Source organism: Schistocerca gregaria, chromosome X, assembly GCF_023897955.1.
Source record: "Schistocerca gregaria isolate iqSchGreg1 chromosome X, iqSchGreg1.2, whole genome shotgun sequence".
Lineage (NCBI taxonomy): Eukaryota > Metazoa > Arthropoda > Insecta > Orthoptera > Acrididae > Schistocerca > Schistocerca gregaria.
In genome coordinates, this window is record NC_064931.1 from 148,585,254 (window position 1) to 148,605,455 (window position 20,202).

General features: G+C 38.1%; 1 protein-coding gene across 2 annotated transcripts in view; it reads right to left on the reverse strand.

Moving 5' to 3' along the window:
* Window positions 1-20,202, reverse strand: part of LOC126298637 (uncharacterized) — a 247,974-nt gene that overhangs the window by 89,071 nt on the left and 138,701 nt on the right. For both annotated transcript variants that reach the window (XM_049990048.1, XM_049990047.1), the window contains exon 12: window positions 1,418-1,470. In XM_049990048.1, coding sequence (XP_049846005.1) covers window positions 1,418-1,470 — 53 coding nt within the window. The remainder of the gene's footprint in view (window positions 1-1,417; window positions 1,471-20,202) is intronic.

Genomic DNA, 20,202 nt, shown 5'->3' on the forward strand with positions numbered 1-20,202 from the left:
AAGATTTTTCATGATACAGACAATTAATTTACAATCTTCAAGCATTTTTGCTGATTTATATGCAACAGTATTGTGTGTTTAATATTGGATAACTAATAATAAAATTCATCCCACTTATAACAATAATATAACTTTTTATTTGTTCATGCTGGATGCACTGACACTCACATTTTGATTGTGTTTTGATTGGCCCTTATTATTTAAAATTTTGACTGACACTACTTAACAAAATTAAAATAAAATGTTGTGTGTTACATTTAGTCCTCAGTTTTGAAATGCTGCATTTATTTCTATTATTTTCCCCAAGGCCTCCTCTACCATTAGTTGTGCAAGTGTTTTAGATATTGCCCCTCCTTACAAATGCAATCTACAGACCTGTCATAGCAGTAATCACCAGATTTGGGACATCACACGAATTAACCCATCTCTCGTAAAGACCGTGAAATAATTATTTCATGTGCACAATTTTTTATATATTTTAATGCAAAGAAAACTCAAATCTGCAGTTACCTTCGTTACCTACTGCATATAGGCCCCAATAAGGTGACTTCTTTTCAAAACAGGGAAGGATCATTAAACCGCAGTTGTCAGTGGCAATGTGAGCCCCTACAAATTATAATTTTTGTAGTCTTTTCAACTTGTTAAGATTTTACATCCAGCAAGCAGTTTTTCTAGCCAGCTAAATGTGCTACTACCTGTGTGCTGAACTGATGGACTAAAGTCCAACAACAGTACAGAGCCTGTACTAAGACACAGCACAGACCAGAATTATTTGAATAACAAATCAGAAGGCAAAGGAAAGAGGCCATGTGACTGTGTGCCTCAGCTGTCTTAATTAAATCTGTACGTATTTCTACTTTATGTGTGACAGATGTGGCAGATGTAATACACAAATTAAGTTTGCAGCACTCAATCCACCTACTTGCAGGTGTCAAGCATGCTTCTATTAACAATGCAAGTTTCACCATGGTACTGCATACTTCTAAGATGTAGTATGTGTAGTACTTATGGAAATTAATGGTTACTCTTGCCGCTGGTCTACTCAGGTACATTAGGTTTCAGATATGATGTAATAGCAGCATTCTGTATCTGACATAATAAGGTTAATTATTTTTCCTAAAGATCTGATGGTGGTTTGATAGAACTTAAACAGGTCATAGAATTAGTAATATATGTAATCTAGATGAACAACAAAACTCCTTTCACATGTCTATTACCATACTCCAACCAAGCATCCACAAAAAAGCACAACCAGAAACAGAGTTAAATATAGTTAACAACAACATTTTTAAGTTCAATGAAAACTAAAGTTTCATTAAACCATATTAGTAAATATGCTGAGATATTTACACTCTTTCACAACATATAATTGCAAACTTTATGACACATCTTAATTTTTACTAGAGATCATACATACCTCCGACCTAGAGACTGCTGAAATCTTTCAAGGGTATCTGATGATCCTCGCATCTAGTCAGTACCGTGTGCATGGAAAAGAAACCACAAACTAATGTGAGTCAGAAAATAAAATAGAAGTATGCATCACAGTAAGATATAAAAGAAATGTCAATACAATTCTGAATCAATCATTTATGGGCAATCAATCATTGCTCTTATGCAAGAAGAAGAAAAGACTTTAACTGTGAAATAAGAACAGGACAAGATTAATATACATGCAACAAAATAACTGAATCATACCAGTGTGTATAGCTAGAACACTAAAAAATGACATCATGCTTTTCATTTGATTTCTTTTGAAATACAGAACTCTCAGGAATCTAGTTGCTGGTAATGAAATAACTCACCTTGATACTGCATTAAGGAATAATTGACTAACTATGTTCTGTAAAAGGATGATACCTAAACATTGCCTTGGCAGACACAATAGTAATTGACACAGTAATAATTGTAATATGAATGCAGATGAAAGATGGAAGAAACAGCTTAATGTTCCAATGATGGTGAGGTCATTATAAATGGCTGCATGCAATTGAGTTTTTTCAGGCTACATGGGGAATATATGGTGAGAGGCAACAGCAAGGTGCTGTACTGTAAAAAATCTGTTGGAAATAGATCAAACTTTTGGCAAAAATGCATTAATAAATCCATTCAAACTTTGAATAAAGAAAAGGCACCATGTTTCAATTAAAGATCTGAAGAAGATGTCATACAGAAGGAACTAGCAACATTATTTACAAATGAATGTATAGGAAGGCAGTTCTTCGAACTGAAAAAAAAGCTTCACAGGAATGGAAACAAACAAAACATAGGCTGTACACAGCTATTAGCCTCATCTCTGTAATGTACAAAATATTCCCTAAAATTCTGTACTGTACAAGATATTCCCTAAAATTATCACCAAATGCACAGAGAAAACATTGGATTTTAATCAAACAAAGGAACATGATGGCTTTGTGAATGAATAAAGCATAATGGCCCACTTGCAAGTAATTAACAAAATTATGGAATGTGTACAAATTACCACTATACCAAGGATTCATACCTTTTTCATAGATACATGAAAAATTTGAAAGCACAAATTAATAATGAATTCCTAGAGTAAGTTGATGAGTTTTCAGATCTATAGCAGCAAAAGAAAGTGCAAAATGGCATGGAGTGCTTTTAATAAACTAACAGAACTTTTAAAATTACATTTCCACTGCATAACAGAGACATATCTGTTGGGAATTACTTGGAGAGACTGAAAAATTAAGAACTGATAACAGAGCAGATGGAGCGGAAGACAGTGATCACAATTAACGAAACTGAATGGATGTGCCTGGGAAAATTAGTCAAGTAAATAGGTGGCAGATGGACCAAGAAAGTTGGGACAGTTGCCTAAGGAAAGATGGGTAGATAAAGTTACAAAACTACCAGATAGATGGATACTGACCAACAAATCCACATGCTGAAGTTTACATGACGCATCGGTTATGGAGAAGTTTAGCGGATGCATTGATTCAGCAGTGTATGTAAATAGTTGATGATGATAATTAGATAGATGACAGTTTCTACAAGATCTGAAACTCCAGTGCCATTCGAAGTTGTAAAATTTAGTGCACACAGCTATACAACCTCTGGTAGTAACAACAGTTCTAACCTGGCTTTTCATCGAGTTGAACTGAGCTTGTATGACGAGGGATATGTTATTCCACATTTCACACCACCTACATTACTGAGTTTATCAATCACAGTGGCTTGCAACTGGCTCATATGACAATGACAAATGTGAACCTTCCACACACAGATACGTCCACTGTGATGCTGTAGGCACAACTAGGATTCATCTTCAAAGATGATGTGGTGCCACTTCTGTGTCCAGTGCTGTTATTTTTCATTGCCAGCATGCTTATCTGTATTGGCATTTCAAGGGAAGCATTAACAATGGCCGCCATGCTGATGACACATGATGCTCCAGGCAACATCACGCTGTCCAAGTGGATACTTATCTTGCTGCAAACAAGCCCATTTACGGACTCATGGAACACGACATAGTGATACAATCTTACATGGCTCAGTAGAGAATATATCTTTCCTCTCAGGTGCTAGTTGTGTGAGGCCACTAACATCCTGTATGGCACTGAGTAAGTCTCTCCTCAATCCACAAATTCCATATTTGCATGTCAATCATAGAATACCAACCAACGAGAGCAGTAGTGCCTCAGAATAATGAACTGCAGTTTCAATAGGCCATGAACCTGCCACTGTCAAAACCCAACAGTGCCGGTAGACATTACTCCTTCTCACACAAGGCATAACACAATCATCTCACAAACAACATTCACACAGAATTTTTGAATAAGAAATCTTCTTGAATGAGATTTTCACTCTGCAGTTGAGTGTGCGCTGATATGAAACTTCCTGGCAGATTAAAATTGTGTGCCAGACCAAGACTCGAACTCAGGGCCTTTGCCTTTCACAGACAACTGCATTTACCCCTGAAAGTCAAATGTCCCGAGTTCGAGTTCCAGTCTGCCACACAGTTTTCATCTGCCAGAAAGTTTCAAGAAATCTTCTATGTAATCTTTCCATGTATAAAGATTGTAGATGGCTTTACTCCTACCAACTTTGTGTGATTGTGCTGAAATGCTAACTATTTGCACATCCAAGTTTGTAGTACACTTTTCGCAAGTTTGAAGTTTGTTGCATGCCGTCATTGCAGTTGCAGTTTTAATATCCAATGTGTATCACTGAGCATATTTGCAAAGCCACAGATTCAGAAAGTGAGCAATCATGTAAATGTTACTGACGTGATCCTAAAGCTTGAAAAACTGAAACAAGTTGTATTTACAGTGAGTGAATACATGTATATATAAATTACAATGCCACTCTTTTATTTGGTACTAGCTAAGCTAATATCACATTTTTCATTTTTGCAGTTTACCATACATACTACTCTATTTGCGCATAATCAATACATATGCCATGTGAAATATCTGCAGCACATGATGCAATCATAGATAAAAGGGCCAATAAAGAAATGAACTATAAGATGCGCACACCAAATAAAGAAATAATATGTATATGTATTTACAAGGTGCATTCAAGTTCTAAGGCCTCCGATTTTTTTTTTTCTAATTAACTACTCACCCGAAATCGATGAAACTGGCGTTACTTCTCGACGTAATCGCCCTACAGACGTACACATTTTTCACAATGCTGACGCCATGATTCCATGGCAGCGGCGAAGGTTTCTTTAGGAGTCTGTTTTGACCACTGGAAAATCGCTGAGGCAATAGCAGCATGGCTGGTGAATGTGCGGCCATGGAGAGTGTCTTTCATTGTTGGAAAAAGCCAAAAGTCACTAGGAGCCAGGTAAGGTGAGTAGGGAGCATGAGGAATCACTTTAAAGTTGTTATCACGAAGAAACTGTTGCATAACGTTAGCTCGATGTGCGGGTGCATTGTCTTGGTGAAACAGCACATGCGCAGCCATTCCCGGACGTTTTTGTTGCAGTGCAGGAAGGAATTCGTTCTTCAAAACATTTTCGTAGGGTGCACCTGTCATCGTAGTGCCCTTTGGAACACAATGGGTAAGGATTACATTCTCGCTGTCCCAGAACATGGACACCATCATTTTTTCAGCACTGGCGGTTACCCGAAATTTTTTTGGTGGCGGTGAATCTGTGTGCTTCCATTGAGCTGACTGGTGCTTTGCTTCTGGATTGAAAAATGGCATCCACGTCTCATCCATTGCCACAACCGACGAAAAGAAAGTCCCATCCATGCTGTCGTTGCTCATCAACATGCCACACGAGCAGCCATGTGGTCATCCATCAGCATTTGTGGCACCCACCTGGATGACACTTTTCGCATTTTCAGGTCATCATGCAGGATTGTGTGCACAAAACCCACAAAAATGCCAACTCTGGAGGTGATCTGTTGAACAGTCATTCGGCAATCTCCCAAAACAATTCTCTCCACTTTCTCGATCATGTCATCAGACCAGCTTGAGCGAGCCCAAGGTTGTTTTGGTTTGTTGTCACATGATGTTCTGCCTGTACCCACGAACGCACTTTCGACACATCCATAACTCCATCACCACATGTCTCCTTCAACTGTCGATGAATTTCAATTGGTTTCACACCGCGCAAATTCAGAAAACGAACGATTGCACGCTGTTCAAGTAAGGAAAACGTTGCCATTTTAAGTATTTAAAACAGTTCTCATTCTCGCCGCTGGCGGTAAAATTCCATCTGCCGTACAGTGCTGCAATCTCTGGGACGTATTGGCAATGAACGCGGCCTCATTTTAAAACAATGCGGATGTTTCTATCTCTTTCCAGTCCATAGAAAAAAAATCGCAGGCCTTAGAACTTGAATGCACCTCGTATATGTCTCATAATCTATGAATTTATTAATACTTACTGTGTGTATTTTTGTATATTAACATAGCCACTGTATGTTTAGGAATTTTTATGCTCATAGTCACTGATATTTTTCACACAAAATGTGAGCAGAACTTTGATGTCTATTTTCGTTTATTGGATGTTTAACGTAAATAGTACGTAATTCTTGCAAATACAAAACATTTTTTTGTTCTGCAAGTGTCAACTCTCTCCATGCAAAAACAACTGTTTATTTAAAACTTTGTTCTCATCAGCACATTATCTTTGTGGAAATACAACATAAGATGTCTTGGTTTCAATACACAAATAAAGAAATATAAAATGGTGTAACACAGAAGCACTCATACAGCATTATGGAAGGTGAAGCATAAATGTCATCAGGCATGAAGTGCCGTTGTTTGTGTGCTTCACAGCTTTGTTGCCACACACAGACTGCAGCAGCAACACACATCAGTGTGAGGTCTATCTTCAATGTTCCAATGCGACATCTTGTGTTCACATATGGTTTCAGTCTTCCATAGAAAGGTAATTGACTTGTGTCTTGCAGTGAGCTCAATGAAGGAGCAAGACTCTACACCAGTCAATGTGTGTAAATGAGGAAAAGACAGATGAAAACAAACTAAAATTGTCATACCAAACATACTGAAATATTTTTGCTGATCTGGCAAACAGTGAAGGTGCCAGAAATAATGCACATTTTGTGCAAATTCATAACTGCCCGCAAAAGCTTGAGGTATTTCCAAATTGACTGTATTCCATATTTACAGTGCAGTACGGCAGGTGTGAGCATATGCTAGTGCTTATGTCTTTTCCCACACATTACAGTAAAAAATATTTTCTTGAAAATTTATAGTTTTTCTGATTTTTTTGTAATGACTGGCAAGAATTTTCTTTTGGAAAATACTCCATCACACTCAAGACTAAAAACAGAAATGTCTAATATTTTTTCAGAATTTTTAATAATATTTGAAATTATCACTAACTGACAATACAGTACGAAGTTAAGATGATCTTGATCTATTTTGGTGATGGACATCATAGCCCAGCAGCAAAATTATAGTGCCACATCTTGGAACTAGTACATAAAAACTCAGATCTTACGCACACACAATAAACTTGGCTTTTAGTTGTTTTCATGTCAAATGTGGCCAAACAATCTGACCAACAAACCCAGCTGGGACCGCATGGTACGCCAAAGCGTTTATCCACCACGGAGTGACAGACTCCCACAGCAACTAGTTACTGTTTCTTTCAAATCTCTTCAGATCTACAATATTTCATAGACCTTGTTCCTTTTTACTCTTTGGGTATTCTAAGTGGTATGCACTTGCATAAGGCTTACTTATTACTCTGAATGATCTGTGACAGACATACATAAATTTTCTTTGATTTTTCATTAGTCTTGACCAATCTAGTTCACCAGTTCTACAACTAGTGGGGGAAGCTTGTGTATCATGCCTCTTCCCCCCCCCCCCCCCTCCCCCAGGCTCTTTTATGTATATTTGCCCTGACCTGTGCTTTCTTTTAATATAAAGAGCTCTGAGTTAAAAACTGGAAAATCAATCATACTCGAAATGATGTTATCGGGTTCCTGATTAAACATTAGCTCACACAGAGCAAAATCTGTTTCAGAATGTTTAAGATTATTGATTACTTCTTCAAAATTTTTAATATGCTCAGCCCATGTTGAATGCTTCCTGGCAGAGTAAGTTCTACACGGTCTGTGCATAACTCTCTTGCTCATATTCCCCTGCACAAAGTACACCGAGATCCTAATACGGTGAATTCCGGTCTTTTCAAGACACACCTTAAATCTTTCACATACAAATTGAGGATCATTATCTGATAAGAGAATCTTTGGCTTGCCAATATTTACAAAATAGTCCTCCTCTAGTTTGTCTACAAGCATTTTGCCATTAGACATTTTTTTGGGTATAACTTTACATATTTGCTAAAACTGTCAATCACCACAAAAACATGTTGGGTGGGCTCCTAAAAGATCGACTGCACATAACTCCATGGGTTCACTTGGTTCTACATGGTGCATATCTCCTTGTAATTTTCTATTTGTTGCATGTACCTTTTGACATATAAAACAGGATGCTACTCTACAATGCATGTTATTGAAAATCACTTTCTCTTTTAATTTAGCAATGCATTTCTTAGTCCCATGAGGGTCATATCTTAGATGGATATAATTATCAGCAGATCCACATGCTGTGATGGAAAACACACCTTCCATTCTGCTGAATCTAACATTCTTCTATGGAATAAAATTCCTTTATGTAAGCAATAATATTGTGCTACCGTTGGATAATTAGAGACTCCTAAATGGCTTTTGACTAGCTTCAATTGATCGTCATCATTCTGCTCCCATCTTAAGTTTTTAAATATTTTCTTTAGGGCACTCTCCTCCATGAGCTCATGTATGGCCAACATGCTTACTTCATTCCTATCTGCCAAGGTAAGTTTGGATTCATTACATAACTCAGCACTTCTTGATAGCCCATCTGCTACCAGATTGTTATTTCCCTGTATGTAATTAATTTCAGGGTTCAGATGAAGATGGTACATGGTCCACCTAGAGATTAGATTAGATTAGATTAATACAAGATATTACATTACACAAAATATTGCATGACACTAATGCTTAAGTTAGTTTTTTTCCCTCCCTTAATTTGTATCTAAAAATTCAGCCAATGAGTAGAAGGAGTTGTCATCTAGAAATTCTTTTAATTTATTTTTAAATGTTGGTTGACTATCTGTCAGGCTTTTGATGCTGTTTGGTAGGTGACCAAAGACTTTTGTGGCAGCATAATTTACCCCCTTCTGCGCCAAAGTCAGATTTAACCCTGCATAGTGAAGATCATCCTTTCTCCTGGTGTTATAGCTATGCACACTGCTATTACTTTTGAACTGGGCTGGATTATTAACAACAAATTTCATAAGTGAATATATATACTGTGAGGTTACTGTGAGGATGCCTAGATCCTTAAATAGATGTCTGCAAGATGACCATGGGTGAGCTCCACCAATTATTCTGATTACACGTTTTTGAGCAATGAATACTTTTCTACTCAACGATGAATTACCCCAGAATATGATACCATACGAAAGCAGTGAATGAAAGCAGGCATAGTAAGCTAATTTACTGAGATTCTTATCACCGAAATTTGCAATAACCCTAATAGCATACGTAGCCGAACTCAGACGTTTCAGCAGACCATCAATGTGTTGCTTCCAGTTTAACCTCTCATCAGTGGACACACCTAAAAATTTTGAAAATTCTACCTTAGCTACAGACTTCTGTTCAAAGTCTATATTTATTACTGGAGTTGTGCCATTTACTGTAGGGAACTGTATATACTGTGTTTTATCAAAATTTAAAGAGAGTCCGTTTGCTGAGAACCACTTAATAATTTTGTGAAAAACATCATTTACAATTACATCACTTAGTTCTTGGTTTTTGGATGTTATTACTATACTTGTATCATCAGCAAAAAGAACTAACTTTGCATCTTCATCAATATGGAATGGTAAGTCATCAATGTATATCAAGAACAGTAAAGGACCTAAGACCGAACCCTCTGGGACCCCGTGCTTGATAGCCCCCCAGTTTCAGGAATCAGCTGTTGTATTAACATTACACGAACCACTTATTTCAACTTTCTGCATTCTTCCAGTTAAGTATGAATTAAACCATTTGTGCACTGCCCCCCTCAAACCATAATGATTAAGCGTATCTAAAAGAATTCCATGATTTACACAGTCAAAGGCCTTTGAGAGATCACAAAAAATACCAATGGGTAATGTCTGGTTATTCAGAGCATTTAATATTTGATCAGTGAAAGTGTAAATAGCATTTTCTGTTGAAAACCCTTTCTGAAAACCAAACTGGCATTTTGTTAGTACCTTATTTTTACATATATGGGAGGCTACTCTTGAGTACATTACTTTCTAAAAAATTTTTGATAGAGCTGTCAGAAGAGATATTGAGCGATAGTTGTTGACATCCGACGTATCCCCCTTTTTAAGCAATGGTTTTACAATGGCATATTTCAGTCTATCGGGGAAAACACCCTGCTCCAAAGAGGTATTACATACGTGGCTGAGAATCCTACTTATCTGTGGGGAACAAGCTTTAAGTATCTTGCTGGAAATGCCATCAATTCCGTAAGAGCTTTTACTTTTCAGTGAGTTTATTATTTTACTGATTTCAGAGGGAGAGGTTCGTGGAAATACAGTTGTTTCAAACTGCACAGGTATGGCCTCTTCTATTAGAAGCCTTGCCTCTTCTAATGAAAATGTAGATCCTACTTTCTCCGCAACATTTAAAAAATGATTATTGAAAATGTTTCCAATTTCAGATTGTTTGTTAGTACACTTGTCATTCAGTTGTATGGCACTAAAGTCTTCCTGTGCTCTTGGTTGCCCTGTTTCCCTTTCAATAGTATTCAATAAAATACTCTTGGATGTCTCAGTTTGCATGTCTTTTAAAAATATAAGTGCCTTAGGATCACTATAGTTTATCACCTTATGCCCTAACAAATAATGCTCAAAATTCTGCATACCAAACACGATGGCTAGTGCCTCTAATTTTGAAATCCCATAATTTCGCTCAGCAGATTGCAGTGAATGACTCGCAAAAGTGATGGTTTTATGAACCTCTTGGCCGCCTTCTGGTTCCATATGAAACAACTCTATTGCAATCCCATAACCACTTGCATCAACTGACATGCAAAAGGGTTTAGTAAAACCTGGAAGGTACAAAAGCGGACTATTAACCAAACAGTTTTTTAGTCCTGCAAAAGCAGACTGTCACTTTTGAGTCCAAACCCATGGGGTATTCTGCTTTAACAAGTTAAGTAAACATAGAGCATTAAACACGTGATCTTTAACAAAAGGTGAATGTAACACAGCCAGTAACAAAAACACAAACAACAGTCAGCCAACACACGCAAACAGAACACGGGTATGAGAAAATAGGAGTAGAAAGTACTGGTGATGTGATAAACCACTCTCGTAATATAGTGGACAGTATATTGGATACTTTGGATAAATGAGTCAAAGAAGAACATGAATATACGGGGGCAATTCGAAAAGTAAAGATACAATGGCTCGCAGTCCTTAAATAGAACATTTATTTACAAAAAGTCAGTTACTTCTTATTAACTGGATTATTTGTCATTTTTCGACATAATCACCCCCGTTATCCAAACATTTGTTAAGTCGGTGAACAAGCTTTTGTATCCCACAGTCATAGAAGGTTGCCGTCTGTTGTCGGAACCACATTTCAACTTCACCTTTGATCTCTTCATCGTCATGGAATGATTTTTAACCAAGATGTGACTTCAGGTAACAGAAGACATGGAAGTCGGTGGGCGCAAGGTCCGGACAGTATGGCGGATGGTCCAATACAACCCATTTGAACTGTATGAGTAGTGCTTTGGTTTCGAGCACTGCGTGAGGCCGAGCATTGTTATGAGGCAAGCAGACTCCACTTGTCAGCATTCCCCGGCGTTTGCTTTGAATTGCCCTTCAAAGACGTTTCAAAGTCTGGCAATATACAGCAGCATTAATTGTCGTTCCAGGAGGCATAAATTCGAACAGAAGAATTCCTTGTCTGTCCCAAAAAACAGAAGCAATGATTTTCTTTGCTGAAATCGACGTTTTGCGTTTCTTGGCTTTTGGTGAATTCGAATGGCGCCATTGCATTGATTGTTGCTTGGATTCAGGTGTGTGGTGATAAACCCAAATCTCGTCACCTGTCACAATGTGATCAAGGAACTCATCACCTGCTTCTGCATAGCGTGTGAGGAAGTCGAGTGCAAAGCCCATCCTTTTCTTTTTGTGTTCTTCCATTAACAGTTTTTGAACCCAGCGCGCACACAATTTCCTGTGCCCTAACTTGACAGTCACAACGTCATAAAGAGTTGTCATTGACACGTCTGGTATGATCTGATGCAATTCTTTCAATGTAAGACATCTATTCGCACGAATTGCTTCCTCTGTTGTCCGAAGAAGGGCATCAAAGATCACAGATGGCCAACCTGTTCTTTGTTCGTCATGAACATTGGTCTTACCTTCAGAGAAATGACGACACCATTTCATTACATTTTGTCGATTCATAATGTTCCCATAAACAGAAGCAATTTCTTTGTGAATATCCGCTGGTCGCTGACCTTCTGCATGAAGAAAACGTATGCCAGAGCGCACTTCGCATTTTGGCGGGATTCTGAATTGGCGCAGCCATTTTAAACATGACCTACTCGAACCAGAAGCAACGTTCAACTGCCGAACGACCGCGAGGAGAAAGCTAACGGTTTCGAAGTTAACACCAGTGTTGCCAACTTGCTCGCCAAAACTCTTCTGTTCCTCTGGCATACGGTGTATCTTTACTTTCCGAAATACCCTCGTACTATAGATAATAGGGACAGAGTAATTAACGGGTTGAACTCTAATATGGACGAAGATGAAGTAAAAGCTTACATCTTCGATAATGATGGCAATCTAAAAGCTAAAGTTGCGGCAGCGGAAGTAGAGTCAATATTGTAAAGTTGTAGCTGTACTGTCTTGCCACACATGGTAAATACTGATGACATTATTATAAGTAGCAATGTTGCACAGGGATGCAGTTGCTCAGAGTTAGAGGATAGTTTGGCTGATGTGCAGCAAACAGAAGTAGATTGATTCATCCAAGTGCTTTGATTTAAAATTAGTGGACATGTTGGAAAAGGCAGCTAACCATGTAGTTTGATGAGCCCCAAAATTTAAGTGTGAATGTACTTGCAACTGGTCAAAATTACTTTAGCTGGAAACAGGTTGAAAGTGATTTATTTGAGGATGTTTGTGAGGAAACTGTTCAGACTAACTTAATCTGCCCTATTATAGAAATTTACATATCTGAAGCTGTAATCTTGATAGTGGCAGTGAAGCAAGTGCTTTGTCCGAAGTAATCTTTGATGCTACTCCTGATGAGAATAAACTAGCTGATATGAAAGAAAGTGGTTTAAGAATTATAGGCATTAGTGGAAAATTTTCTAGCCCAATACAGCATGAGGCGTTAATACCAGTTAATATAAATAAAGTAACAACAGAACAGATTCCATATAAGCAAAGAGGCACTAATAATAAAGCATGGGAACTGCCTATTACAGTAATGAGGAATGAAGAATATCAGGAGAAGGATACTGAATTTGGTAATAAAGTGCCAGGTGCTAATACAAAAAGCGAAAAAAGGAAAAGAAGGCACTACGCAAAAGCTTTTCCTATTTTTCTACTAGTTTTAGCATTAATAAGCTAGTAGCAGTAAAAACTAATGAAAGATCTAAAAATAAGAAGTTTATGCAAGGGCATAAAGGACCATTCAGGAAGATAGTAAAGAGATTTAAAAATAACAGTAACTAGTTACTATAGGGAGTCTGCCAGTCTTTGCTGGATACACAGTTTGGCATACCATGCAGTCCCAGCTGGATGAAACTTTATTTGCATTTCAAGTTTCTTTCCCTTCTGTTCTATCTTAGTAAGTAAGAATCACATATGTCTTCATGTTGTATATATTCTATTAGGTTATGAAGTCTTCCTTTTAAGTAGTCTTCCTCGTGAATAATTGATTGTGGACGTGACTAAACCAAAACAATGACTTACTAAAGAATATGATACGTAAGTGGCAAAATTCTGGGTACCAGTAAGAGGAAAAACATGGCTAAAAATAAGTAAGTAAAAAAAGACCCATTAAAATGGTTAGTAACTACAATAACAGAGAGACACTTTGCATTATAAGATGTAACTGAAGTGAGGAATGCACAAATCTAATCCTTTAGAAGCTGCATAAAGTAATAATTTTAGTGGGAGTAAAGTAGTCCGAAGAGAAGAAAGGGTAAGAATATAGTGCCCCAATAGGCACTAGCGTTTTAACATTAATTAAAAGGAAATGTGTGGAAGTGGTGTGAGGATCACACCAAATGTATAGAGAAATGTCAGTTGGCTGACAAAGTGAAGAAGGGAGAAAGAAGTGGCAAAGTATATGTATTTTGAAAGTGAATAAAATGGAGAAATGAAGTGAGTAGGATGATATATATAATTAAATGATGGAGAATTGATGAATAATTTCCCTCACATCTCAATAAGATAGTGGAAAACACTTAATCTCGCTTAAGGCATATGGTAAGTTTAGTTGGTAAAAATAGACAACAGGATCTTACAAATATGTTGGGAAACGCAGATCATAAAATATCGACATGTTGAGAATAAAAAGTTTTTCATAGGGAGTACAACAAAGGTAAGTAAGTGCTGTTAAGCAAATGACTTCTGTAGTATACTAATCCATACAATAATTGACCAAACAAAAGTAAAACATGCAAAGGTTACTCAATCTTCTGAGTTAAAGCAACGTCTGAAATAATAAAATAAATTGCCAAAGAGCCAAAGAGGTCACTATTTAAGAACATAAAGGTAACTGGAAAACTTAAAAGCTATGATTTATGAAAAAAGAAAAGGATGAATGCAAAGTTTGTGATTCAGGCTAAATTATAAAGTAAAATGAATTGTTTTCTCAGATATAACTTATTGCTAATTGTCTTTCTGAGAACATCTCAATTATTAGAAAATTGCCAGGAATAGATTAAAAATTGTGCTTTGTCCTTCCTTAGATGTAAGTTGAGAACAGAAACTTAGGCTATTCTCAGGGACTTGGAGGCGGCATGAAAGGTTGACTACAAGCTGTAGTCGAAATGGATGCAAGACGACCCAAATTGTGGCGAATCATACCCTTTCCTTTTTTATAATAAAATTGAATGAAAAAGTAAATTCTCCTACCACATTTCTAATCATTTAGTGAAAAGTGTAGAATGTATGACCACCTTAGTGCCTACAATTGTGGTGAAAAATGTGAGTACTGTAAAGTGAAAAATTTCATGTGTATTTCTAAGTAAACACTGAAAAATTACTATAAATGAAATAATAATAATAATTTTGTAACTATTGAAAAATTTACGTAATATTTCTATGTTAATTTTTAAATGATTTTGTGAATGTCTTTTATATTGTATTTTCTATGTGTGTATATGAGCATGATTATTTTGTATGTGTACTAATTTATTTAAAAGAGGTAAACTGAATAGTTACATTTCTTGTTTCTATATATTTCATTTTGTTCAAAAATAGATTTTTTCACAAAAATAAACAGGGGGTGATGAAGCAAAACAAGTATTGTATTGTGTGTGATACAGAGGCAAGCGATTGTGCAGGGACTTACCCCAGTTCATTGCCAGTAGCACCACATCACCTTAACGTGTCTGGGCATAGCACACAAGTATTGCACCACAATTAAGTATAAAATTAAAAGTCAAAATTTATGTTTAAAACTTTGTTAACATGTATTTTATTGTAATAACATTTCAGATATCGAATCTTTATGTACCTAGACTTGATAGTCTCCGTAAAAATGCCGTTTTAAGAAAAAAATAAGTGGCCCTAAATAATAAAGATAGAAAGCCAGAATTTGGTCAGAATGTGCCTATGGAGTACATAAATAAGTGGTGCATGTTTCAAAGCTAAAGAACAAAAATTATGACCAGAATCCATGTTTTTAAGACAAACGGAAGGTGCTAAAAACTGGAATAAAAAATGTAAAAATTTGTTTTATGCTTCAGTTCTCCCCAAAAATTGAAACTATGAGACCATGTTAAGCTACCTCTTAAAGTTTCTGAGCAATTAAATGTAAACCAATTTTGTAACTAAAATATACCCAATTGTAGTGGATTAAGTACCTTTAATTTTAATGATAGAAATTTTTGTTAAAACAGATGATATAACCCACTAAATAATAGAGCTATACCAAATTTTAGAGTTGTAGTATTGGTAACAGTTAATACACGTTCTAGTAAAGGTATGGCTCAGAGGTAATGATCTACTGTTAGTTCCACTATAAAAATTCAAGAAGGCTAAGTTTTTATTCAAGCGAGCTGAAACTTTTTCTGTGCTTTCAAACAACTTACTTAAATACGAGGGTAAGTCAATTATTATACAGAATGTAGTTATATTTTTGATTATTTTGGTGGTACTGTGGTTTTACATTGATGATGTATGCTTTGTTTATTTTTTGTTATATCTCTGCAATTTTTAAGCTGCTAGATTAGTTTCATTATCGCTGCCCTGCTGTTAATCATGGCTGCTCTGCTGTCTATTTGCACCAAAGAAGAGCAACATTCAGTGATCCGTTTTTTGTAGTCGGAAGGCGTATCAGGGGTCAAAATTCATCGAAGACTTTTGGTACAGTGCGGGAACAGTGTTTTGCCACAACAGAGTGTCTAAGAATGGATTGAAATTTTCAGAAATGGTTGCACAAGAGTTACACACGATGAAGGAGCCGGACGACCGTTTACCACCAAAAATGAAGAAACCATTGAGCGTTCATGTGAAATGATTCTCTTAGACAGACGATTAACTATTGACAAAGCAGCACATCGTCTGCAGATTAGTCACAGTCCTGCCTGTGAAATCACCCACTAGAGACTTGGATTCCATAAAGTTTGTGCAAGATGGGTCCCTAAACAACTCGCACAATTGCATAAACAAACGCGCTTGGATATCTGCAAGAAACATTTGGTGGCTATGGTAACAAAGGGGACAACTTCTTAGAAAGGATCATTACTGGTGACAAAATATGGATCCATCATTACGAGCTGGAGAGTAAACGGCAAAGTATGGAATGGAAACACCCAAATTCACCATGCAAGAAAAAGTTCAAGACCCAACCGTCAGCAGGAAAACTGATGCTTACAGTTTTTTTGGACGCACAGCATCCAGTAATGCAACATTATGGGGAAAGAGGCACAAAAGTAAACAGTGTACATTACATTGAGATGCTTAATGGCAGGCTAAAGCCTACAATTCAAAGCAAACACCAAGGATTGCTATCAAAAGGTGTAGCGTTGTTGCACGACAATGCCCATCCACATACTGCTGCCCACTCTGCTGAAACACTCTAGAAACTCAAACTCAAAGTACTGGATCATCCTCCATATAGTACCGATTTTTCCCCTTCTGATTACCACTTGTTTAGTCCACTCAAAATGGCATTAAGAGGCCGTCGATTTGCCTCAGATGAAACAGTGAAAGAAGCGGTGCATTCCTGGATCACAGGTCAACCGAGAATCTTCTTTTATGAGGGCATCAGGAAGCTTTTACAATGATTTACCAAATGCGTTGAAATGCAAGGAGACTGTGACAAAAAATGATGTTCTTGTAAGTTTCCTATTTGATTACAATAAAATTTCATAACTACTTTATGGATAATAATTGACTTACCCTCGTACGTGTAAAAATTAATAATATTTTGAATTAATTCATGACTATGTTATTAAAGATTATGTGTCCGAGAAAGCGGTCATTCTGAATCTGCTGCCATCTGTTCAGGCAGTACACGGCAGATGTTCCCTCAGCCATCCACTGCGGCACCTACATAAATACAGCATGAGAGGCAGTGGTATGATTCACTTCGCACTCAGCCACTGTAAGATCCACATCTGTTAAACGTCAGATCGTGCTCTGCCGCAGATGACATCAGAGGTGGACTGAGACAAATCATGTATTTGCGGTAAAAAACAGATAGTGAACTCGCAAGGATTGTACACCGTCCTGGATCGCTTACATTTCATTAGAATAACTGTTAGTGTGGCGTCCATGAAAATTACAAATCCGCGTGGCAAGTGGTGAATACTATTTCCACCTCTGTGGTGAGCATTTATGTTGAACATTTGTTTGAGTATTAGTAATCAAGGCAAAAGACAAGTTGGTAGGAATGTACTGTACAGGTCACCTCTGAACTGATAATAGTGCTGTTTATAATAGAAAGAATTACTGTCAATTGAACCTAGTGACTTTCAAAGTGCTGTACATGAAAAAATTTACTCAATATATGTATGAACTAGAACTTCATAGTTTCATTTAAAATGATAGTCCTCAACTCGCTAAGTAAAAGGAGAATAGAAACATTTCTTTCAGTGGGCTGGACCAGAATGTGGCTGCGCACACTGGAAACTAAGGTCAGTATGTTCTCTATCGCTTTCTGGCTGACCACAAAATTAGTTGCCAGGCTCGTGTGAGAAAGACGGCGTACTAAACAACCATTGGCACTAAATAATTAAACCTGCCACCCCACACTACGCAACAGAAGGCATCCACGGACTACCTTGTTGCTATCTAACACACCTCTCCAAACATCCATCCGACTCCAAACTTCATTTAAAATGATAGTCCTCAACTCGCTAAGTAAAAGGAGAATAGAAACATTTCTTTCAGTGGGCTGGACCAGAATGTGGCTGCGCACACTGGAAACTAAGGTCAGTATGATCTCTATCGCTTTCTGGCTGACCACAAAATTAGTTGCCAGGCTCATGTGAGAAAGATGGCGTACTAAACAACCATTGGCACTAAATAATTAAACCTGCCACCCCACACTACGCAACAGAAGGCATCCACGGACTACCTTGTTGCTATCTAACACACCTCTCCAAACATCCATCCGACTCCAAACTCACTACCTGTTTCTTTATACACCTAACAACTTACATCCTCACACATAACTACTTCTCCTTTGTGGGAAGATATATAAATAAATCCATGGCATGGCCATGGGTGCCTGCATGATACACTCCCATTTAAATTTCTTTAGGGGCCATCTAGAGGAAGCCTTCATAGCCTCCCAAAACCCTGAACCTATTGTCTACTTCAGATTCAATAATGATATCTTCATGATCTGGACCAGGTGTGGCTCGTAACTAAAGACTCTGAGGCAGAGCCACGCCAAAATATGTATTAAAATAAAGTTTTCAATACTGTATTACAGAATTTAAATTATCAGAATGCATTTCGCATATTTCCCAGAGAGATTTAAATGATGCTAGTCAACATTTTTTTTTTTTGAATTGTTGATATGTGATGTCACATGATGTTTTCAGAACACATCATAGCTAATCTTAAGCGTGTACCTTGAAATCCCATTTAGCTCTATGTAGCAGAAATTTGGGGGCGTGTTTTCCTCAGGTTACACCTGTTCTGGGCATCCCGAAGGCTCTGGTCTCTCTGTGTTACGGTGTCCTACCAACCTGCACACAATTTTCACATTCCACTGCTTACATTAAAGAGAAATGAATACAGTTACTGAAACTTTACTATCGAATCCCTGTCTCCATATATCTCTATTATGCTTCACATTTAGTATTGTTGTTTTGACAGTGTTTTAGACAGTTGTTTTGATTCAACCTTTAACATTTGTCTCACCACCTAAGGAGAGTTTCACAAATGACTACACGCACAAAATATGTCCTGTTACTTTAGTTTCCTTGCTTGCTGACTGTGAGTAATGTGCATTATTAGCATTTTTCTTTTTATGAATGTACACTCCTGGAAATTGAAATAAGAACACCGTGAATTCATTGTCCCAGGAAGGGGAAACTTTATTGACACATTCCTGGGGTCAGATACATCACATTATCACACTGACAGAACCACAGGCACATAGCCACAGGCAACAGAGCATGCACAATGCACCTTTCGCAGCAAAGCAGGCTGCTATTCTCCCATGGAGACGATCGTAGAGATGCTGGATGTAGTCCTGTGGAACGGCTTGCCATGCCATTTCATCCTGGCGCCTCAGTTGGACCAGCGTTCGTGCTGGACGTGCAGACCACGTGAGACGACGCTTCATCCAGTCCCAAACATGCTCAATGGGGGACAGATCCGGAGATCTTGCTGGCCAGGGTAGTTGACTTACACCTTCTAGAGCACGTTGGATGGCACGGGATACATGCGGACGTGCATTGTCCTGTTGGAACAGCAAGTTCCCTTGCCGGTCTAGGAATGGTAGAACGATGGGTTCGATGACGGTTTGGATGTACCGTGCACTATTTAGTGTCCCCTCGACGATCACCAGAGGTGTACGGCCAGTGTAGGAGATCGCTCCCCACACCATGATGCCGGGTGTTGGCCCTGTGTGCCTCGGTCATATGCAGTCCTGATTGTGGCGCTCACCTGCACGGCACCAAGCACGCATACGACCATCATTGGCACCAAGGCAGAAGCGACTCTCATCGCTGAAGACGACACATCTCCATTCGTCCCTCTATTCACGCCTGTCGCGACACCAATGGAGGCGGGCTGCACGATTGTTGGGGCGTGAGTGGAAGACGGCCTAACGGTGTGTGGGACCGTAGCCCAGCTTCATGGAGACGGTTGCGAATGGTCCTCGCCGATACCCCAGGAGCAACAGTGTCCCTAATTTGCTGGGAAGTGGCGATGCGGTCCCCTATGGCACTGCGTAGGATCCTACGGTCTTGACGTGCATCCGTGCGT